The sequence below is a fragment of the Taudactylus pleione genome, unplaced genomic scaffold (genome assembly GCF_031769625.1).
Source record: "Taudactylus pleione unplaced genomic scaffold, aTauple2 ptg003137l, whole genome shotgun sequence".
NCBI classification, from domain to species: domain Eukaryota; kingdom Metazoa; phylum Chordata; class Amphibia; order Anura; family Myobatrachidae; genus Taudactylus; species Taudactylus pleione.
In genome coordinates, this window is record NW_028287496.1 from 3,111,708 (window position 1) to 3,136,677 (window position 24,970).

General features: G+C 45.2%; 1 protein-coding gene across 3 annotated transcripts in view; it reads left to right on the forward strand.

The window, feature by feature from the left end:
• The window catches only part of LOC148430836 (pancreatic lipase-related protein 2-like), a 167,456-nt gene that overhangs the window by 98,375 nt on the left and 44,111 nt on the right, over nt 1-24,970 (forward strand). For all 3 annotated transcript variants that reach the window (XM_088466440.1, XM_088466439.1, XM_088466441.1), the window contains 3 exons: nt 2,253-2,361; nt 4,645-4,743; nt 12,809-12,931. In XM_088466440.1, coding sequence (XP_088322566.1) covers nt 2,253-2,361; nt 4,645-4,743; nt 12,809-12,931 — 331 coding nt within the window. The remainder of the gene's footprint in view (nt 1-2,252; nt 2,362-4,644; nt 4,744-12,808; nt 12,932-24,970) is intronic.

Sequence of the window (24,970 nt, forward strand, 5' to 3'; positions counted from 1 at the left end):
ACAGGAGACTATGCAACCAACTATCCGTGTTCCTTTATATACACCCTACAGGAGAGTATCCAACAACTATCAGTGTTCCCATAGTTACACCCTACAGGAGACTATCCAACCAACTATCAGTGTTCCCAAAGTTACACCCTACAGGAGACTATCCAACCAACTATCAGTGTTCCTTTTATATACACCCTACAGGAGACTATCCAACCAACTATCAGTGTTCCCATAGTTACATCATACAGGAGACTATCCAACCAACTATCTGTGTTCCTTTATATACACCCTACAGGAGAGTATCCAACCAACTATCAGTGTTCCCATAGTTACACCCTACAGGAGACTATCCAACCAACTATCAGTGTTCCCAAAGTTACAACCTACAGGAGACTATCCAACCAACTATCAGTGTTCCTTTATATACACCATACAGGAGACTATCCAACCAACTACCAGTGTTCCTTTATATACACCCTACAAGAGACTATCCAACCAACTATCAGTGTTCCTTTATATACACCCTACAGGAGACTATCCAACCAACTATCAGTGTTCCTTTATATACACCCTACAGGAGACTATCCAACCAACTATCAGTGTTCCTTTATATACACCCTACAGGAGACTATCCAACCAACTATCAGTGTTCCTTTATATACACCCTACAGGAGACTATCCAACCAACTATCAGTGTTCCCTTATATACACCCTACAGGAGACTATCCAACCAACTATCAGTGTTCCTTTATATACACCCTACAGGAGACTATCCAACCAAATATCAGTGTTCCTTTATTTACACCATACAGGAGACTATCCAACGAACTATCACTGTTCCTTTATATACACCCTACAGGAGACTATCCAACCAACTATCAGTGTTCCTTTATATACACCCTACAGGAGACTATCCAACCAACTATCAGTGTTCCTTTATATACACCCTACAGGAGACTATCCAACCAAATATCAGTGTTCCTTTATTTACACCATACAGGAGACTATCCAACGAACTATCACTGTTCCTTTATATACACCCTACAGGAGACTATCCAACCAAATATCAGTGTTCCTTTATATACACCATACAGGAGACTATCCAACCAACTATCAGTGTCCCTTTATATACACCCTACAGGAAACTATCCAACCAACTATCAGTGTTCCCAAAGTTACACCATACAGGAGACTATCCAATCAACTATCAGTGTTCCTTTATATGCACCCTACAGGAGAGTATCCAACCAACTATCAGTGTTCCCATAGTTACACCCTACAGGAGACTATCCAACCATCAGTGTTCCCAAAGTTACACCCTACAGGAGACTATCCAACCAACTATCAGTGTTCCTTTATATACACCCTACAGGAGACTATCCAACCAACTTTCAGTGTTCCTTTATATACACCATACAGGTGACTATCCAACCAACTATCAGTGTTCCCATAGTTACACCATACAGGAGACTATGCAACCAACTCTCCGTGTTCCTTTATATACACCCTACAGGAGAGTATCCAACCAACTATCAGTGTTCCCATAGTTACACCCTACAGGAGACTATCCAACCAACTATCAGTGTTCCCATAGTTACACCCTACAGGAGACTATCCAACCAACTATCACTGTTCCTTTATATACACCCTACAGGAGACTATCCAACCAACTATCAGTGTTCCTTTATATACACCCTACAGCAGACTATCCAACCAACTATCAGTGTTCCTTTATATACACCCTACAGGAGACTATCCAACCAACTATCAGTGTTCCCACAGTTACACCCTACAGGAGACTATCCAACCAACTATCAGTGTTCCTTTATATGCACCATACAGGAGACTATCCAACCAACTATCAGTGTCCCTTTATATACACCTTACAGGAAACTATCCAAGCAACTATCAGTGTGTTTCCCGGCTGTTCCTGGGCTGGTTGTTTCTTTGGGGGGAATGATTGGCAGATCACTGGCCTATAGGTGCAGTCGTTGGGTATACTCTCCTTCACTGTAAGGGCTTGACTGAGAACACCCTACCAGGGGCACGAGTTACACCCTTCCAGGTAGGACATGAATGGCATGAATTGAGAGGCTGAAACCATGAGGATAAATCCCCCTAGTGCCCCCTCTCCCCCACCAGAGCATGCGATAGTTGCAGAGGCCACAGGTCATCTTCAGCCATTAGGAGGTTTGTCCTTATTTATTTTCAGGCTGAAGTAAAACACTGACCATCCCCTTCTTCATCTTCTGTCTCCTTAGACTAACTTTAACTGCGCACTGTCTAATATACACATCATCGGGCACAGTCTGGGGGCTCACGCAGCCGGTGAAGCTGGGAAGAGACGCCCGAGGATTGGGAGAATAACAGGTAGGACTTATTGGTCAATCATTTCAGGTTTTGAGTCCTGGGGGTGTATTCACTAGAGTGCAGTTTTTATAAGTGGAGATGTTGCCCATAGCAACCAATAAGATTCTACTTATTTATCTAGCACCTTCTAGATTAGAAGTTGATAACTGGAATGTGACTGGTTGCTATGGGCAACAACTATAAGGTAAAAGAAACAGCCTGAGTGGTTATTAAGTAACTAGAAGTCAGTATGTATCACATCAGAGCTTACACGATAACGCTCAGGATCACGCTGCCGGAGCCAGTGAAGCCGCGACAAAGGACGCAGCTGCTGGCTTCTACACTCCAAGTAAATGGGGCGGACATGCCTTCTTTACCTGGGATGCTTCAGCGGCTGTTGGGGCTCCTGGGACGCTGCTGCGGCCATTGGGGCACTCCGATCGACATCATAGACCCAGTTCTGCTGATGCGCAGTGCGTCTCATGGTCATGCGCAGATCTTAAAACATCGGAGATTTACGTTAACATTGAATTAACATACGTCGCTGAATCAGCCCCCTTCATACATGCTTACGCTCCCGGAACCTGCGCGAAGCTCACGATTTTTCGGCTAACCTCCCGCACCCCCGGAAGAGTAGGCACTACTCCTGCATCCTGCCCACTTCCTAGTGAAGTGTGCAGAATGGGGCGAGTTTTCCAGGGGATTGGGTGGTCGCGAGTAGGGGGTGGGGCCTAATGATGCAATTCTATGAGAATTGCGTCATTTGTCCCTGCGTCAAAGTTAAAAAGGCGGGAATTGCGGCATTTTATAATGAGGGGTGGAGCTTAATAATACTGAATGTTTGGCCCCGCCCACATCGACGCCCACCTGCCTCTTGTCTCCGGGCAACTCCCAGAGAGGAATATGTGACAGTCAGTGAGTCTGACCCCTTTGTGCGGAAACCAATGATAGAGAATCCCCCGCTTACCAGGAATGGTTCAATTCTGCCGGAGAACTGAGACATTCCGCAGCCGGATGCAGAATGAGACCAAGTCTGTGCCAAACACTAATAATGATAGTAAGTGCTGTATTATACACGTCTGCTGGAATAAATCCCGGCTCCCTACTCTCTCGCCGCCAGGCATCAATCCCTATGTATGCAGGGAGACGCCGACTGCACAGATCTGAAATGGAACTACTGTATAAAATGTCTGATAACGAGCCTTTTGTCCCCATTGATTTTAGCATCTATTAATAATCCAGCGTTGACATTTTTGTCTAGTGAGGTTTTTGTCGCAGTTGTGTCTGCATCTTTACGCTAATGCCCTTCCCTGCTCGCACAGGTGCTCGTCCGAATGTGCAAGGACTAAGACGCCCACTTGCAGCGCCCTTAGACTACGTTACCATGCCAGAGAGAGGTCACCTGGACGCGGTGGGCGGGCCCATAATTCTGGCCATTATTATGATAAGAACCTCTCTGATGTAATTAGGCAGAATTACTAATAGGTGTAGCATTGTTACAGTGTGCACTTGCAATTTTTCCCTTTCTTTTACTTTCCATGCCGTGTGCCTATAGACGTACCATCGGCACAGCGTCGGCCTCAGCATCGGTTTCACCATCGGCACAGCATTGGTCTAGCCATCGGCACAGCATCGGGCTCCACCAGCGCCATATCTGGATGGCAGTGCAACCTGTGCAGCACTGCCGCCCCTCGCGCTCCCACCCCGCCCCCCCTCCCCCTGAGTGCTTACCTTTCCATCCAAGGGGTGGAGGGGGGGCAGGACCTTTCACCGGCGTTCTTGGTGCACCGCGCACCATTGCAGGGGGTCTCTTCCTGCAGACCTCTGGAGCTGGGAAGTGTGTGGCCGGTGACCCTGGAGGCTTCCACCCTGTGCGGAGGAACCGGCCGCGCCACCTTCCCTATGGCCTTGTGCCCCGTGACACTCCCATAAGGTGCAAAATCTGCATGCGTCGCTCTCACCAAACCTTCGTTACCTCCCAGTCATTTCCTAGGAATGACCACTAATTACCAATACATCCTGCGCCTGAATCTGTACATGCATAGATGAGAAAACATCGGCCATTTGCATGAATATCGTCACAGAATTAGCCCCTTATTTATTATTGTATTTGATATAAATGTTGAGATTGAGCAGAAAGTTGCATCCACCTATTAGGCAAATACTAATTTCCTCTGTACTACATAATTATTATTCTGATTTTTATTATTATATTTTATGTATATGGCGCCACAAAGGCTCCGCAGTGCCGTACATAGCCATAATCATAGTATCTGTCTGACAAATGGAGGTTATTGGTTACAGCTCTGGACCCCGCTGGCCCGTACTTCCAGGGAACCCCACCGGAGGTTTGCCTTGACCCCACGGATGCGGAGTTTGTTGTCGCTATCCACACAGATAAAGGTACAGTATTTATCTATCTAGCAACTACAGCTAAAACAATTACATATAGTGCATGAACTATTACCTGTACTATGTTCTCTTTTCGTGAATGGCAAAACTAATTTTTTAGAAGTTGCTCACTACTCGTTGCCATATGCAAAATCTATGAAAAGTCAGCATAGGAATATTTGCTGTAGAGGTTTATTGTTGTACACAAGCAGCTGCCGGTGAGAAATGTCTGGGAGTACAGGCAGTATATGCTGTATAACATTGTCATACGTAGGCAGATGCAGCATTATACTGTGTGTCATTACTATTACATATCATTACATTGGCATACCGTGCATGGATACATGTGATAGCAGCATTATACTGTGTGTCATTACTATTACATGTCATTACATTGGTATACCGTGCATGGATACATGTGATAGCAACATTATACACTGTGTCATTACTATTACATAGGCATACCGTGCATGGATACATGTGATTGCAGCATTATACTGTGTGCCATTACTATTACATATCATTACATTGGCGTACCGTGCATGGATACATGTGATAGCAGCATTATACTGTGTGTCATTACTATTACATATCATTACATTGGCATACCGTGCATGGATACATGTGATAGCAGCATTATACTGTGTGTCATTACTATTACATGTCATTACATTGGTATACCGTGCATGGATACATGTGATAGCAGCATTATACACTGTGTCATTACTATTACATAGGCATACCGTGCATGGATACATGAGATTGCAGCATTATACTGTGTGCCATTACTATTACATATCATTACATTGGCGTACCGTGCATGGATACATGTGATTGCAGCATTATACTGTGTGTCATTACTATTACATATCATTACATTGGCATACCGTGCATGGATACATGTGATAGCAGCATTATACTGTGTGCCATTACTATTACATATCATTACATTGGCATACCGTGCATGGATACATGTGATAGCAGCATTATACTGTGTGTCATTACTATTCCATATCATTACATTGGTATACCATGCATGGATACATGTGATAGCATTATACAGTGTGTCATTACTATTACATATCATTACATTGGCGTACCGTGCATGGATACATGTGATTGCAGCATTATACAGTGTGTCATTACTATTACATATCATTACATTGGCATACCGTGCATGGATACATGTGATTGCAGCATTATACAGTGTGTCATTACTATTACATATCATTACATTGGCATACCGTGCATGGATACATGTGATAGCAGCATTATACTGTGTGTCATTACTATTACATATCAATACATTGCATACCGTGCATGGATACATGTGATAGCAGCATTATACTGTGTGTCATTACTATTACATATCATTACATTGGTATACCGTGCATGGATACATGTGATAGCATTATACTGTGTGCCATTACTATTACATATCATTATATTGGCATACCGTGCATGGATACATGTGATAGCATTATACAGTGTGTCATTACTATTACATATCATTACATTGGCATACCGTGCATGAATACATGTGATTGCAGCATTATACTGTGTGTCATTACTATTACATATCATTACATTGGCATACCGTGCATGGATACATGTGATAGCAGCATTATACAGTGTGTCATTACTATTACATATCATTACATTGGCATACCGTGCATGGATACATGTGATAGCAGCATTATACTGTGTGTCATTACTATTACATATCATTACATTGGCATTCCGTGCATGGATACATGTGATAGCAGCATTATACTGTGTGTCATTACTATTACATATCATTACATTGGCATACCGTGCATGGATACATGTGATAGCGGCATTATACTGTGTGTCATTACTATTACATATCATTACATTGGCATACCGTGCATGGATACATGTGATAGCGGCATTATACTGTGTGTCATTACTATTACATATCATTACATTGGCATACCGTGCATGGATACATGTGATAGCGGCATTATACTGTGTGTCATCACTATTACATATCATTACATTGGCATACCGTGCATGGATACATGTGATAGCAGCATTATACTGTGTGTCATTACTATTACATATCATTACATTGGCATACCGTGCATGGATACATGTGATAGCAGCATTATACTGTGTGTCATTACTATTACATATCATTACATTGGCATACTGTGCATGGATACATGTGATAGCAGCATTATACTGTGTGTCATTACTATTACATGTCATTACATTGGCATACCGTGCATGGATACATGTGATAGCAGAATTATACTGTGTGTCATTACTATTACATATCATTACATTGGCATACCGTGCATGGATACATGTGATAGCAGCATTATACTGTGTGTCATTACTATTACATATCATTACATTGGCATACCGTGCATGGATACATGTGATAGCATTATACAGTGTGTCATTACTATTACATATCATTACATTGGCGTACCGTGCATGGATACATGTGATTGCAGCATTATACAGTGTGTCATTACTATTACATATCATTACATTGGCATACCGTGCATGGATACATGTGATTGCAGCATTATACAGTGTGTCATTACTATTACATATCATTACATTGGCATACCGTGCATGGATACATGTGATAGCAGCATTATACTGTGTGTCATTACTATTACATATCAATACATTGCATACCGTGCATGGATACATGTGATAGCAGCATTATACTGTGTGTCATTACTATTACATATCATTACATTGGTATACCGTGCATGGATACATGTGATAGCATTATACTGTGTGCCATTACTATTACATATCATTATATTGGCATACCGTGCATGGATACATGTGATGGCATTATACAGTGTGTCATTACTATTACATATCATTACATTGGCATACCGTGCATGAATACATGTGATTGCAGCATTATACTGTGTGTCATTACTATTACATATCATTACATTGGCATACCGTGCATGGATACATGTGATAGCAGCATTATACAGTGTGTCATTACTATTACATATCATTACATTGGCATACCGTGCATGGATACATGTGATAGCAGCATTATACTGTGTGTCATTACTATTACATATCATTACATTGGCATTCCGTGCATGGATACATGTGATAGCAGCATTATACTGTGTGTCATTACTATTACATATCATTACATTGGCATACCGTGCATGGATACATGTGATAGCGGCATTATACTGTGTGTCATTACTATTACATATCATTACATTGGCATACCGTGCATGGATACATGTGATAGCGGCATTATACTGTGTGTCATTACTATTACATATCATTACATTGGCATACCGTGCATGGATACATGTGATAGCGGCATTATACTGTGTGTCATCACTATTACATATCATTACATTGGCATACCGTGCATGGATACATGTGATAGCAGCATTATACTGTGTGTCATTACTATTACATATCATTACATTGGCATACCGTGCATGGATACATGTGATAGCAGCATTATACTGTGTGTCATTACTATTACATATCATTACATTGGCATACTGTGCATGGATACATGTGATAGCAGCATTATACTGTGTGTCATTACTATTACATGTCATTACATTGGCATACCGTGCATGGATACATGTGATAGCAGAATTATACTGTGTGTCATTACTATTACATATCATTACATTGGCATACCGTGCATGGATACATGTGATAGCAGCATTATACTGTGTGTCATTACTATTACATATCATTACATTGGCATACCGTGCATGGATACATGTGATAGCGGCATTATACTGTGTGTCATTACTATTACATATCATTACATTGGCATACCGTGCATGGATTTATGTGATAGCAGCATTATACTGTGTGTCATTACTATTACATATCATTACATTGGCATACCGTGCATGGATACATGTGATAGCAGCATTCTACTGTGTGTCATTACTATTACATATCATTACATTGGCATACCGTGCATGGATACATGTGATAGCAGCATTATACTGTGTGTCATTACTATTACATATCATTACATTGGCATACCGTGCATGGCTTCATGTGATAGCAGCATTCAGGGCCACCATCAGGGGGGGACTGTCGGGCCTCGAGTCCCGGGCCCGGAGAGAGCTGAAAAGAAGGGGGCCCGGAAGCAGCGGTGTTACGCCGGATGCCAGGTACATTTGCCATACATCGCCAGCGGCATGTATGGTGCACAGCCGCAAGCTATCCAGAGCTCTCAGAATGGCAGCCAATCAGGACCGGCCGCTCCTGATTGGCTGCCGGTCCGCGAGCTGTGATTGGCTCACGACCAGCACCATATTAGAATGCCGCCGCCGGTGCAGCACTACTGGCAGAGCCACACCCGGGCCCCCTCTCTCTCTGCTCTATCTCTTCAGCCGGCTGCAACTCTGGTGGGCTGGCTGTGCTAGCGCGCAGCTGAAGAAATTCTACAGGTACACTACCAGTATTGTAACATAATCCCTGAGTTAGCCCTGTGCTCCCTCCCAGTCCAGCCAGCCATTCATCCCTGCCCAGTACTTCCCCCTTAGTCCAGCCAGCCTGCCCTGTCTCCCTCCTAGTCCTACCAGCCTTCCCTGTCCTGCCCCCCCCAGTCCAACCAGACTTCTCGGCACTGTGCTTCCCCCACTAGTCCTGCCAGCCTTCAATGTCCCCCTCTTAGTCCTGCCAGCCACCCCTGCCATGTCCCCCTCCTAGTCCTGCCACCCACCCCTGCCATGTCCCCCTCCTAGTCCTGCCAGCCACCCCTGCCATGTCCCCCTCCTAGTCCTGCCAGCCACCCCTGCCATGTCCCCCTCCTAGTCCTGCCAGCCACCCCTGCCATGTCCCCCTCCTAGTCCTGCCAGCCTCTCCTGCCATGTCGCTCTCCTAGTCCTGCCAGTCACCCCTGCCATGTCCCCCTCCTAGTCCTGCCATGTCCCCCTCCTAGTCCTGCCAGCCACCCCTGCCATGCCCCCCTCCTAGTCCTGCCAGCCACCCCTGCCATGTCCCCCTCCTAGTCCTGCCAGCCACCCCTGCCATGTCCCCCTCCTAGTCCTGCCAGCCACCCCTGCCATGTCCCCCTCCTAGTCCTGCCAGCCACACCTGACCTTTCCCCTTCCTAGTCCAGCCAACCACCCCTGCCATGTCCCCCTCCTAGTCCTGCCAGCCACCCCTGCCATGTCCCCCTACTAGTCCTGATAGCCAACCCTGTCATGTTCCCCTCTTAGTCCTGCCAGCCACCCCTGCCATGTCCCCCTCCTAGTCCTGCCAGCCACCCCAGCCATGTCCCCCTCCTAGTCGTGCCAGCCACCCCTGCCATGTCCCTCTCCAAGTCCTGCCAGCCACTCCTGCCATGTCGCTCTCCTAGTCTTGCCAGCCACCCCTGCCATGTCCCCCTCCTAGTCCTGCCAGCCACCCCTGCCATGTCCCCCTCCTAGTCCTGCCAGCCACCCGTGCCATGTCCCCCTCCTAGTCCTGCCAGCCACCCCTGCCATGTCCCCCTCCTAGTCCTGCCAGCCACCCCTGCCATGTCCCCCTCCTAGTCCTACCAGCCTCCCTTGCCATGTCCCCTTCCTAGTCCTGCCAGTCACACCTGACATGTCCCCTTCCTAGTCCTGCCAGCCACCCCTGATATGTCCCACTCCTAGTCCTGCCAGCCACACCTGACATGTCCCCCTCCTAGTCCTGCCAGCCACACCTGACATGTCCCCTTCCTAGTCCTGCCAGCCACCCCTGCCATGTCCCCCTACTAGTCCTGATAGCCAACCCTGTCATGTGCCCCTCCTAGTCCTGCCAGCCACCCCTGCCATGTCCCCCTCCTAGTCCTGCCAGTCACCCCTGACATGTCCCCCTCCTAGTCCTGCCAGCCACCCCTGCCATGTCCCCCTCCTAGTCCTGCCAGCCACCCTTGCCATGTCCCCCTACTAGTCCTGATAGCCATCCCTGTCATGTGCCTCTCTCCCCCCCCCCCAGAAATCACGGCTCCACATTGCTTTGCAGCTTTTTAAACAAATTGGTGTACCACTCCTGGTGTAGCACCGCCCACCTCTAACTTCCCAAGGGGGATGGGGGGGGCTTGCCTACTTTGTCAGTCCCGGGCCCCATAATTTCTAATGGAAGCCCTGGCAGCATTATACTGTGTGTCATTACTATTACATATCATTACATTGGCATACCGTGCATGGATAGATGTGATAGCAGCATTATACTGTGTCATTACTATTACATATAATTACATTGGCATACCGTGCATGGCTTCATGTGATAGCAGCATTATACTGTGTCATTACTATTACATATCATTACATTGGCATACCGTGCATGGATACATGTGATAGCAGCATTATACTGTGTGTCATTACTATTACATATCATTACATTGGCATACCGTGCATGGATACATGTGATAACAGCATTATACTGTGTGTCATTACTATTACATATCATTACATTGGCATACCGTGCATGGATACATGTGATAGCAGCATTATACTGTGTGTCATTACTATTACATATCATTACATTGGTATACCGTGCATGGATACATGTGATAGCAGCATTATACTGTGTGTCATTACTATTACATATCATTACATTGGCATACCGTGCATGGATAAATGTGACAGCAGCATTATACTGTGTGTCATTACTATTACATATAATTACATTGGCATACCGTGCATGGATACATGTGATAGCAGCATTATACTGTGTGTCATTACTATTACATATCATTACATTGGCATACCGTGCATGGATACATGTGATAGCAGCATTATACTGTGTGTCATTACTATTACATATCATTACATTGGCATACCGTGCATGGATACATGTGATAGCAGCATTATACTGTGTGCCATTACTATTACATATCATTACATTGGCATACCGTGCATGGATACATGTGATAGCAGCATTATACTGTGTGATTACTATTACATATCATTACATTGGCATACCGTGCATGGATACATGTGATAGCAGCATTATACTGTGTGTCATTACTATTACATATCATTACATTGGCATACCGTGCATGGATACATGTGATAACAGCATTATACTGTGTGTCATTACTATTACATAACATTACATTGGCATACCGTGCATGGATACATGTGATAGCAGCATTATACTGTGTGTCATTACTATTACATATCATTACATTGGTATACCGTGCATGGATACATGTGATAGCAGCATTATACTGTGTGTCATTACTATTACATATAATTACATTGGCATACCGTGCATGGATACATGTGATAGCAGCATTATACTGTGTGTCATTACTATTACATATCATTACATTGGCATACCGTGCATGGATACATGTGATTGCAGCATTATACTGTGTGCCATTACTATTACATATCATTACATTGGCATACCGTGCATGGATACATGTGATTGCAGCATTATACTGTGTCATTACTATTACATATAATTATATTGGCATACCGTGCATGGATACATGTGATAGCAGCATTATACTGTGTGTCATTACTATTACATATCATTACATTGGCATACCGTGCATGGATACATGTGATAACAGCATTATACTGTGTGTCATTACTATTACATATCATTATATTGACATACCGTGCATGGATACATGTGATAGCAGCATTATACTGTGTGTCATTACTATTACATATCATTACATTGGCATACCGTGCATGGATACATGTGATAGAAGCATTATACTGTGTGCCATTACTATTACATATCATTACATTGGCATACCGTGCATGGATACATGTGATAGCAGCATTATATTGTGTGTCATTACTATTACATATCATTACATTGGCATACCGTGCATGGATACATGTGATAACAGCATTATACTGTGTGTCATTACTATTACATATCATTACATTGACATACCGTGCATGGATACATGTGATAGCAGCATTATACTGTGTGTCATTACTATTACATATCATTACATTGGCATACCGTGCATGGATACATGTGATAGAAGCATTATACTGTGTGCCATTACTATTACATATCATTACATTGGCATACCGTGCATGGATTCATGTGATTATACTGTTTGTCATTTATATTTTAGGTGCCTTTGGCATAGACCAATTAGTCGGGCACAAAGATTTCTTTCCAAATGGAGGAAAAAACATGCCAGGATGTAATGGAGAGCAGTTGCTTACCATCGATGAGGCACCTAGCCTTAGCAGCGGTAATTATAGAATCTTTGTCTTATACTGTGCAATAAGCTAATTAAATGGTAACTTAAATAACCAAAATGCATTTTTATATGGGAAAACAATGTACCAGACATAAAAGTATTGCAAATATGACCATTTTATGTGGCAAGTAGTGGATTCAACCCAAAGGTCACAAGATTATTTATAGATACTTACTGTACCGCAGAGGGATTCTGCTGATAAATGACCCCATAGAAAGAACCCAAGAATGTTTTTATTAATCAAGAACTAGGTAAGAGGCCGGAGGGAGATGGAGAGTGTCTGCAGTTAAAGGCAGGGAAAGAAAAGAGGATTGATTCATAGTAAATTTAATGTAAGTTTAGGATATCTAATTTCACGAGGGAGGAATGGATAGCAGGTATTATAATAATTCTAAGTAAAATCAGATCAGAGAAGTGGAGAGGATTGTTAAAAAGCTGTCAGACTAGTATTTGTTTGTGAACCCGGTGTCTGTTATTCGTCTGGTTGGTGTCTGGAGGCATGTTCAGGAAGCTGGCTGGCCAAAAGAGACCTCCTGGCATGTAGTGATGAACATTTCCCTGACCAGGAATCAAACCCAGGTCTTGGAAGAGAGATCCAGATCGTACCCAGCAGACCACCAGGGACATCGGTGTTGAAGACAAGTTGTTATGTGCAATCAGAGGAGAGTGTGCCAGTAGATTGATCAGGCTGACACTGGATTAGTACTGTAGATATATAATTACTTACTGTTAGGTTCGTATTCAATTTGTGCTGAGCTGCGATACTTTTTCGTGGCCCGGACTTTTCGCCTACTTCGCCTGTTCTGCAGGCAGAAAAGTATTGCAGCCGTCCCTGCTTTACCACGTATTTAATATGAAAGTACGCAAAAACGGGACCCGACGAAACTGAAACAGGCGGAAAGTACTGTCATTTTTGGGAAATCAGCCTGACACCCCCCAAAAGGTGCTCTGACATGGGGGTTAGGTATGATACCCCCCGATTTGGCTTGCAGAAGGTATTTGGTGATTTTAAACGGGCTCAATAGCTGCTAAATAGCGTTTTTCTATACGTGGTGCAGAATAGTATTCAGGAGCTTTTTGTCCAGAAAATAAGTTATCCCAGCAAATTTGGGGTACTTGAAAATGGGGGTCAGCATATTTGAAAGTTGCTAAAGTGAAGTTGAAAAATTGTGAAAAATCCACCTGCCGCAGGCAGCTGCAGTAAAAAAAACACTTGGGGAATACTTGGGGACCCCCCCCCAGAGTCAAGTTCGCTAGTTTTTAAGTTTGTACCCCAACTTTTTTTTTTGCCCCCTTTTTCAAAGTAATTTTTTGGGGTGTCCTTAAGTATTTTTTTTTATTTTTTTGACACAGTTTACCTTTGGGGGACTGTCTGAAAGCTGCACGGGGGTTCCCGCAATGTTGCACCCCGAAACCCCAATTCTGCACTTTTTTCCGCCTCCCATTCATAGGCAAAACTTTTCCGCCTATTACATTGCAATGACTTTCTGCCTAGGCGGAAAGTCTTCCAAATTGAATATGGTGTAAAAGTCAAACAGGCGAAAATGACGTAATCTGCAAAAAGTTTCCACCAAAAACACGAGGAAACAGACTTTTCGCCTCAAATTGAATATGGCCCTGTAACAGGAATGCTGGAGATGTAGATCTTGGCAACATATTCACAAGGCTGAAACTGGGTTGTCGCTGTAATCCAGGATCCAGGAGCACTCAGATAGTAGCAGGATCGGATGCAGACAAAACACCGGAATGGGTAGTAGGTGATGATACCAGGAACGGCATCAAATGGAGCAGGAACCAGGAACACTCGCCATGTAGTGAGAATGGTATACACAGGCGAGTTGTAGGTTCAGATAACCGGAACAGGTAGGTATTCTCTGTGCAACTAGTGGGATAGCTGCTTCATGCAAAGACAGAACCGGATATTGACCGGACACCGGAATGGATAGTGGATGCTGATACCAGGAGCGGCATCAATGGTGCATGAACCAGGAACACTCACCATGCAATAAGAATGGTATACACAGGCGAGTTGCAAGTTTGGATAGCTGGAACAGGTTGAGATTTTTTTGTGCAGTCAGTGGGATACCTGCCCCAGATGTAGATCACTTGCAGGAATCCGTAAAGCAGAAGGAAGCAAAACTGCACAAGCTGGATACACGCAGTGGCGTAACTAGGGCAGGGCACATGCCCTGGGCACCGTAGGACAGGCAGCGCGGGGGTGTGGTGGCAGTGTAGCGCCAACCACAGTGTGTGTGGTCAGCGCTACACATTTACACAGGACCGGCGCTAGGCTTCCCTCCACCCAGCGTCGGTCCTGTGCTGCACAGTCGAGCCCCTTTCCTCCCCCTGACTGCTTACACAATAGCGCCAGGAGGAGGGTGGGAGGTGGGCTCAGGCTGTGCAGTTTAACACAGGCATCGCTGCCACCATGGTGGTGATGTGTGTGTTAATCAGCAGCCAATGAGAGTCAGACAGACTCTCATTGACTGCTGCAGCACCCACTGCAAGAGCCGGGCAGTGCAGGCAAGTTAGTTATGCTTCTATTCTCTACGCTCAGTGGTTGTCCAGGTTATACTATTGTGCTGATCTTGTATTGGTTTCCCTCCACTGTGTGCTATTGTCTTGGGCAGGTTCAGAGATGGGTGCTGGTTCCAGGGCTGGGGTTCAGTGTGCGATATACGGTCTGTACACTGAGGTGCTCAGTAGCTGTATTACCTATCTTGACTCTGTTTCTCAGTTCCTCACTGGCTCCAGTTCCAGGTCTTGCATCAGAGCTGTACAAGATTTGCAGGCTTTCGCAAGTTGGACTACACAAAACTCTGATTCCTGGCCTGAGATCTGAGTTCCTATCTACAAATACTATACTGTTCTGAGTTCCAGGGGTCACCTTTGTTGCTGGAGTATATTCCTGGTCTTCCTAACCCTCACGGGTCACTAGGCGAGGGGTTGCCATGTGGGCCTGTTCTGTTCACTCTGGTTCCAGTCCAGTATACATGCATATCACAAGTCTGTGATTCCTACACTGTCACTAGTGTACCTACACTCCTGTACTTACCCATGAACCATAGTTTCATCAGCCACCTTGTTTCCTATGTACGTCAGTCAGACCTAAGGGTCCCAAGCTGGATCTACATAAAACCCAGACTGTGACACACCTTCATTTTTTAAAGCTGCTTTTCCAAAAGTGTAATTAGGGGAATCACCTGACTCAATCTGGCAGTGTCTGAACTCACTTCACAGGTGACAACTTTGAAGGGTTACTTTCAGCACCTTGCACAACATGGGAAGTATTCTCCACTGTGCTGGAGTAAGGTGCTTTTCCCCCTATGTCATGGCTCATTATTTAGATTTGGATGGCTTGTTGCTGTTCCTCCATTCGCTGAAGCATATACAGGGTGGAATTCCACCTTGTTACTACCTCTTGCTTCAGATGTTGGCAGGGCAAATTTAAACTGTTTTTGCAGGTGCTGCAATCTTCTACATGCAGCCGCCGAATGCTGAAAATGTCCTATCATATTTAGGGCTACATACAGCATCTCCTGCACGGCCCTGTTATTTTTCCAAAAAATCTGCTTAATCAAATTGATTGTGTGAGCAAAACATGGGACATGTTCGAAATTACCCAGCTGTAATGCGCTCACAATAAGAGTCCACGTAGGGTAAGCCATTTTGCAATGACTTCCCTGAGATTTTCTAAGAGGTTGACATTGGTATGCCTCTTACTTAAGCCAGTGATACAGAGAGTAGCTTGTCTCTGAATGAGTTGGTGTTTGTTAGATGCTGTTGGTGCTGCTGATGCAACGGAATTTTGGAGGCCACTAATTATGTTTTTTTTTAACGTTTTATGTACAGGTGGGCAATTTGTTTTTCTAGTGAAGTGGAATCTAGATGGGATTTGGTAACAGGGATACAGGAACTCAATTAACTGTCTAAAACCCACTAATGGTGGATATTGGACACAGATGTAATACCTGGATAGCTGTTCTGGCATCAGTGAACCACTGTTCAACTGGGTGATGGCTGTCATACTTGCTACCTTTTATCAAAGGATTGTTTAACAGTCAATTGTTTTTTTAAACTACTACTAGTCATAGTCTTCTTTGTCCCTTCTGAGATGAAGATTCACCCCCAGCAGCAGCAGGCCTAGCACTCGGGGAATCTTTTGGTGTAGGAGATTGCAGGTGCTTGGATCTAGCAGCTAGTTGATGCTGGACTGCTTGTTACTTTTTTACCATAACTTTCTGGTTTTGACAAAAACTTTTAATGCACATGCAATCTAACATTTCTAGTCCTTACATATACTTACTGTAACTTTACAAATGCTACAGATGGCAAGACAATTGATTTGGGTAGAAATAATTCCACCATAAGAGGTGGATTTTTTCATCTTATTTCCAGGCATGCCAATGGCTTTCTTCTTATCACAGGCAAGGACTGCACCCACTGGTGCCTCACTTACACAAAGAACATCCTCATCATCAATCTCCTCAGTGGCACCTAATTAGCGTCATCCTCTTGCACTTCTCCTGTTACATCCTCAAAGTCTAAGTCAGCAACTTCTTGACTTGTGCTGCTCATCCCCATATTGGAAAAGGGTGCAGAAATGGAAGGTTAGGCTTATAGGATATAGTTACGAGACCGACGGCTGTGATGCCGCCGGTCTCAAAACTGACAGGGAAATCCCAACAAGGGACTTAAGATAGGTATCCAAATACCAATGCCTATCTTAGTCCTGACACAGGAATTCTTGAAGGTCAACAGCCCACACAAGGTAAATGCTTAGCCCTTAATGCCCTTAGTGTTATCCACGGGGGGTTTAGGTTAGGGAGTGAAGAGGGTTAGGGTTAGACTTTGGGGAAGGTGGTCATGGTTAGGCACCCTTAGGGGTTAGGGTTAGGCACCCATGAAGGGGAGGTTTAGGGTGTGAAAAGGGGGGGTCAGGGTTAGGCACCACTAAGGGAGAGTTAAGGAGGAGGGGTAGGGATAGGGTACTTACCTGCCCAATGGGGATCTTCAGGTATATCAAGAGAGAATGAGTCCAGCAACAGCCTTGAGGGCTGGAACACTTGGCTAGCTGTGGCCCTGGGGGCTGGTAGGCTTTAATTAGTTGTGGCCCAAGGGCTGGTGAAGTTGAAGTAGCCTTTGGACTATGCAGCAGTCTTGAGGACTGGTAAGTCTTTGACTAGTCACGACCCGAGGGCAGTGAGATAAGATGCGGCCTTTGGGCTGTTCAGCAGCCTTGAGGGCTGGTAAACTTTGGCAAACTGTGGTCTGTGGGTCGTAGAGCAAGATGCAGCCTTTGGCCCATGTAGCAGCCTTGAGGGCTGGTAAGCCTTGGCAAGCTGTGGCCTGTGGGCCGTGGAGTAAGATGCATTTGGGCTGTGTAGCAGCCTTGACAGCTGGTGAGCCTTGGCAAGATGCAGCCTATGGGCTGTGTAGCAGCCTTGGCAAGTTGTCGCTGATGGGAGACCTGTGCCGCCAGTTGAAAAAAGCGGTGGTACACTAGATTGCATACTTAGGATGCTGGATTGCAGCCTGTGCCACTGAGTTGACACAAGCAGCTAGAGGCATAACTGTGCACTCTGGACACAGAATGCTGTCTGTGCTGCCTGGATGACACAAAAGGCAGACTGCTGGTATGCGGACCATGCCGCCTGGATGACACAACCAGCAGGTAGTACAAAACTGAAAGGAGAACTGGATACTCGATTGGAAACAGGAGACAAAGCCAGAACCAGAAACACGTGAAACGCTATCACTGGCATCGGAGCAGCTTTCACACCAGAGGGAAATAGCCGCAGGAACCAATCCAGAACTGAGCAGGGTTGATGGACAGGGTTGATCGACAGATGATAGGAGTTCAGTGAATTGTGCCCCGGTGTTTGCATAAACAGTTTGTGACAGTACCCACCTTTTGACGAGAGGAACCTCTAAACCCTGGTTTCCCAGGAAAGTTCTGAAAAAACATTTTCTTCAGAATTGGAGCATGTAAGGCTCTTTTGGAAATCCCGGAGCGCTCCTCTAGTCCATAGCCCTTCCAGTGGACTAAGATTGAAGGCTGCCCCGTGAGAGTCTGGAATCAAGGATCTTTTCCACCACAAACTCCTGGCAACCCTGGACAAGAACTAGTGGAGGTCTGGCTTAACACCTAGAAGAAAACCTGGAGGACAAGAACACCAGTTTAAGAAGTGAAGAATTAAATGGATTATTAATCCTGAGAGTCCTGGTTAACTGTAATCGAAATGATACTGGATTGATCTGTGAAATGATCTTGAATGGGCCAATGAATTTGGGACCCAGTTTTTGTGATCTCTGATGAAGATTAATGTTCATGGAGGACAGCCACACCAAGTCTGCCACCTTGAATTCACATGGTCTACATTGCTTGTCAGCCCAATGCTTGGAACGACCAGTCACTTGGAGAAGGGCATGCTGTACAGTACCTTCCTTCAGACTGATCGAAACCTTGAGACAGATGAAGATGATGGAACTACAGTTGATGTGATTTCAAAAGAGTTACTTCTAGGAGTCCCAAAATTACAGAAAAACTGAGAAACCGAAGACACAGAATGGCAGCAGTTGTTGAAGGAAAATTCAGCGAATGGCAACAGATGAACCCAGTCATTTTGACATTTTGAGATGAAACAGAGGTACTGTTCCAAGGACTGATTGGCCTGCTTCGCCTGTCCGTTGGATTGTGGATGATAGCGAGACAGAAGTTCAAAAGTCCTAGAAATGCCTGGGTAACCCATCACTTTAGAAGAGTGAAAGTCCTTCAATACTGCTTTGCAAAGTCTCTCAGGGACAAAGAGCACATCTGGCGGTTTTTCAAGAGGAGCTTCACTTTGGCAAGTCCTGAGAGAATTTGCCAAAGTCCTGGTCAATGCTAAATGAATCCTGGCAGCTGGAATGATGGTTTCTTTCGAAGTAGTTGGAGGCTAATTGAAGGAGAAACCTCGAGAAAGGGCTTCCGCCTTTATATTTTTACACCCAGGTTGGAAGGAGATCACATAATTAAACCATAATTGAAAAACAAAGCCCAGCAAGCCTGCCTTGCATTCAACCTCTTGGCCATTTCAATATAGGCCAAATTTTTATGGTCCATAAGAACCATCACAACATGATTAGCCCCCTCTAACCAGTATCTCCGGTCCTCAAATGCCCATTTAATGGCTAGAAGCTCCTGGTTGCCAACATAATAGTTCCTTTCTGCAGAGTCGAATTTCTGGGAAAAGAATGCGTACGGATGAAACTTGCCATCTTTGAGATCCTTCTGAGAGAGGATAGCGCCCACTGCAATCTCAGGTGCATCCACCTCAACAACAAATGAAAGTTCTGGGTTGGGATGTCAAGGAACAGGAGCAGGCACAAAAGCTGCCTTAAGTGTTTTGAAGTCTTGAATGGCAGTAGTCGACCAATTAGCGACCTCAGCTCCTTTTGTAGTTCTACGATGGGGTGAGACAATGGAGAATGAATCTGTGATAGTAATTCGCTAAACCCAAAAAATGCTGGATGGCCTTCAATGTAGTGGGTTGTCCCAATCCAAGATGGCCTTCACCTTGCCAGGGTCCATGGAGAAACCTTGCAAAGAAATGATGTAGCCTAAGAATGAGAACTCGCATTTCCCCAGCTTGGCATACAAGTTGTTATCCAGTAATCTTCGCAAGATCTGCCTCACATGCCTACGATGTTTCTCCACGGACTTGGAATAGATGAGGATGTCATCTAAATAGACCACTGCAAAGAATCCCAGAAAACTTGAAAGATGGCTGGGGCATTGGAGAGGCCAAATTGCATAACTAGATAATCAAAATGCCATCTTCCACTCATGTCCTTCCCTGATGCGAATGAGGTTATAGGCACCTCTAAGATCAATTTTAGAAAAAATGGAAGCCTCAAGCAGTTAATCAAAGAGAATGGAGATGAGTGGCAAGGGAAATGTGTTCTTGACTGTGATCTTATTCAGTCCACGGAAGTCAATACAGGGTCTGAGTGATCCATCCTTCTTCTGGACAAAGAAAAAATCCTGCTCCTTCTGGGGATTTAGAAGGACAAATGAATCCTTTATCCAGAGCCTCTTGAATATATTCCTGCATGGCTTTATCCTCCGGGATGGACAATGCATATAGTCTGCCTTTTGGAAGCCTGGCAACAAATCAATGACACAATCAAAAGAACGGTGAGATGGAAGAACGTCAGGAAAAACTTGCCCCGTCTAGACCAATAACCGACAAAGGAGTAGATAAGGGCCCGGGATTTAGACACAAAGTCTCGAAAAAAGCTCCGCTGTCAATGAAGGCAGGTATGTAAATTGGAGAGTGGTTAAAGTGATCACTGTGGTGATAAGGACAGAATTTTAGGGGAGATGGATGCAAGGCCAAGATGTTCCTCCCCTAGCTCATGTAGACCTTGCCTTTTCCCAACTTTACTGGACAAAGCTGTGCCAAGTGTCCTTTACCCCCACAGTAGAGTCAAAGACCCAATGAACGTTTCCTACATTTCTCTTTGGCCAGAAGACCAAATGCTCCCAGTTGCATCGGTACTTCAGGCTCAGACGAAGCGATCCATACCGGAGATTGCGAAGACAGAGAAGGTAGATTACTTTCTACTCTGCGCTCCCCGAGTCGCCGGTTAATATGAATGGCCAAACTCATGAGGTCATCTAAGGAATCCAGAGAAGGATGTTGGACTAGGATATACTTCATTTGATCAGATAATCCTTAACGAAACTGGATTTGTAAGGCCGGGTCATTCCAACCCACATCAACGGACCATTTATGGAATTCCGTACAATAGTCATTGGCTGCTCTGTTCTCCTGTTTCAAGGACCTGAAACTTTCCTCCACCATAGTCGCTTTATCAGGGTCATCATAAAGCAGACACATTGTGGTAAAAAAGGAGTCCACAGTCTGTAATGCCATACTAGTGGAGGGAAGAACAAAGGCCCAAGTCTGGGGGTCTCCATGTAATATGGAAATTATGATTCCAACTTGTTGGACCTGCGAGCCTGAGGATCTGGGCTGAAGCTTAAAATAGTTTGCTTCTCTCCTTGAAATTCCAGAAATCCTTCCGGCTCCCTGAAAACCAGTCAGGCAGATTAAGCTTAGGTCCAAATGCTGCAGGGGCTGAAGCACCTTGAGTCTCCTCAACTAAAAGTGAAAGCTTCTGCACTTTCTGGGTCAGAATCTGAATCTGTCCAGCCAGAATTTGAGCAGGATTTTGTGAGGGATCCATGCTAGATGAAATAAAAAGAATACACTTAATATGGCTAGGAAAAACTCTGTTTTTTAGGCCAGTGATAATGTTAGGATTCAGGTACTGTATATCAAGATAGAATGAGTCCATCAACAGCCTTTAGGGTTGGAACACTTGGCTAGCTGTGGCTGTGGGGCAGCCCTGAGGGCTGGTAGGCTTTAACTAGCTGTGGCCCGAAGGCTGGTGAAATTGAAGTAGCCTTTGAGCTATGCAGCAGTCTTGAGGACTGGTAAGTCTTTGACTAGTCATAGCCCAAGGGCTGTGCAGCTGCCTTGAGGGCAGATAAACCTTGGCAAGCTGTGGCCTTTGGGCCATAAAGCAAGATGCAGCCTTTGGGCTGTGTAGCAGCCTTTAGAGCTGGTAAGTCTTGGCTAGCTATGGCCTATGGACCGTAGAGCAAGATGCGGCCTTTGGACCACGTAACAGCCTTGGCAAGTTGTCGCTGATGGAAGACCCATGCCACTAGGTTGACACAAGCGGTGGTACACTGGATTGCATACTTAGGATGCTAGATTGCGGCAGCTGGATTTTGGAGTGTGGCCTGTGCCGCCGGGTTGTCACAAGCAGCTGGACGCTGGAATGCATCCTGTGCCGCCGGGTTGACACAAGCAACTGAACACTGGAGTGCGGCCTGTGCCTCCGGGTTGACACAAGCAGCTGGATGCAGAACTTCGCGCACTGGACACTAAGTGCTGTCTGTGCCGCCTGGATGACACAAACGGCAGAGCGTGGATATACAGACCGTGCCGCCTAGATGACACTAACGGAAGGTAGTAGATATGTGGACCATGCCGCCTGGATGACACAAACAGCAGGTAGTACAAAACTGACAGGAGAACTGGATACTCAACTGGAAACAGGAGACAAAGCCAGAACCATAAACACGTGAAACGCTATCACCGGCATCGGAGCAGGATTCGCACTAGAAGGAAATAGCTACAGGAGCCAATCCAGAACAGAACAGGGGTGATGGACTGTTGATAGGAGGAATTCAGCGAATGGTCCCCCGGCGTTCGCATGAGCGGCTTGTGATAGGGATATGAACCGGCAGCTATTCAACCGCCAGGACTTCATACCCATTCATGGATTACACATACCACTCATGGGGCTCTATTTACTACAATTCGCATATTGAATGCAGATTGTAGTGTGATATTAATAACTAAATTCGCATTGCGAATTCAGGCAACATCACAGGGAATTACTACAAATCCCTTGCAGGGACAGAGCTTGCGATAAAGCTCTGTCCCTGCGAATCCCCTTCGGAGCCTAATAACGGTATTCGCAAAAAATACCGTGACTAAGTGCCCGCGCAGGCGCCGACTGGTCGCCGCTGCTACCCCCCCGTCGCTAAGCCCTGCCCCCCCATCGCTAAGCCCTGCCCCCGTGATCGCGGACCCCCCGCGACCCCCTTTTCCTTAATTACACTTACCTGCATGATCCGGGCCTCCGATCACCTGATGACTGGGCAGCAGTGCACTATGGGAGACCAGCTGACTGGAGGGGAGTCATCACCGGAGGTGTGATCACCGGTCCCTGAAGTTGGGTAAGTAAAATGTTTTTTTTTACCAATTTTTTTTTGCAATGATCAGCTTGCTGTCTGTTTAGACCACAGAGCTGATTACTGGGACCGACTCCCGGCTCTCTCCGGTAACCGGGGGAGACCCTGGATTATCACAGGGCTTTCCCCGGTATTTTTTTCACATTTATTTTTAGTAACTTTGGTCGGATCACATTTCCCATTACAGTTATGGGAAATGCGATCTGATTACTAAAAATAAGTGATACTTAGGGGTTGGAGTACAATTTTACAAATTCTACTCCAATTGCCCTGTAATAACTATAGGTGATACTAAAATGATGTGAAAAGGGTGTGACAACACAAAACAGCATTTATCACTTAATTTTAGTCAAAATAATGTTAATAAATAGATCCCATGGACACACTCTCCTCAGGGATTTGTGACATTTCTGAATACAGTTTGTTCTACTGTGTAAGTGGTTTTATTTTTTTTGCACTGATTTTCTGGTTTTAATTTTTTGACACCTCTTCTACACTGAGTGGGATATATATATATATACACATCGTCATGAGATACAAAAGAAGATGCCTCACTAACAGCAGTTGCAGAGAACAACCTCTCATAAATAAAAGCAAACAAATAAAGCCTTTCCTTGACACTGCGTGTGGCACAGCAGCAGCCACTGGACAAAGGGAAAGGATGGCACAGCAGTAGTCACTGGACACAGGGAAACAATGGCACAGCAGCAGCCACTGGACACAGGGAAAGGATGGACACAGCAGTAGCCACTGGACATGGAGCAGATGGACATAGCAACAGCCACTGGACACAGGGAAACGATGGCACAGCAGTAGTCACTGGACACAGGGAAACGATGGCACAGCAGTAGTCACTGGACACAGGGAAACGATGGCACAGCAGTAGTCACTGGACACAGGGAAACGATGGCACAGCAGTAGTCACTGGACACAGGGAAACGATGGCACAGCAGTAGTCACTGGTCACAGGGAAACGATGGCACAGCAGTAGTCACTGGACACAGGGAAACGATGGCACAGCAGTAGTCACTGGACACAGGGAAACGATGGCACAGCAGTAGTCACTGGACACAGGGAAACGATTTCACAGCAGTAGTCACTGGACACAGGGAAACGATGGCACAACAGTAGTCACTGGACACAGGGAAACTATGGCACAACAGTAGTCACTGGACACAGGGAAACTATGGCACAACAGTAGTCACTGGACACAG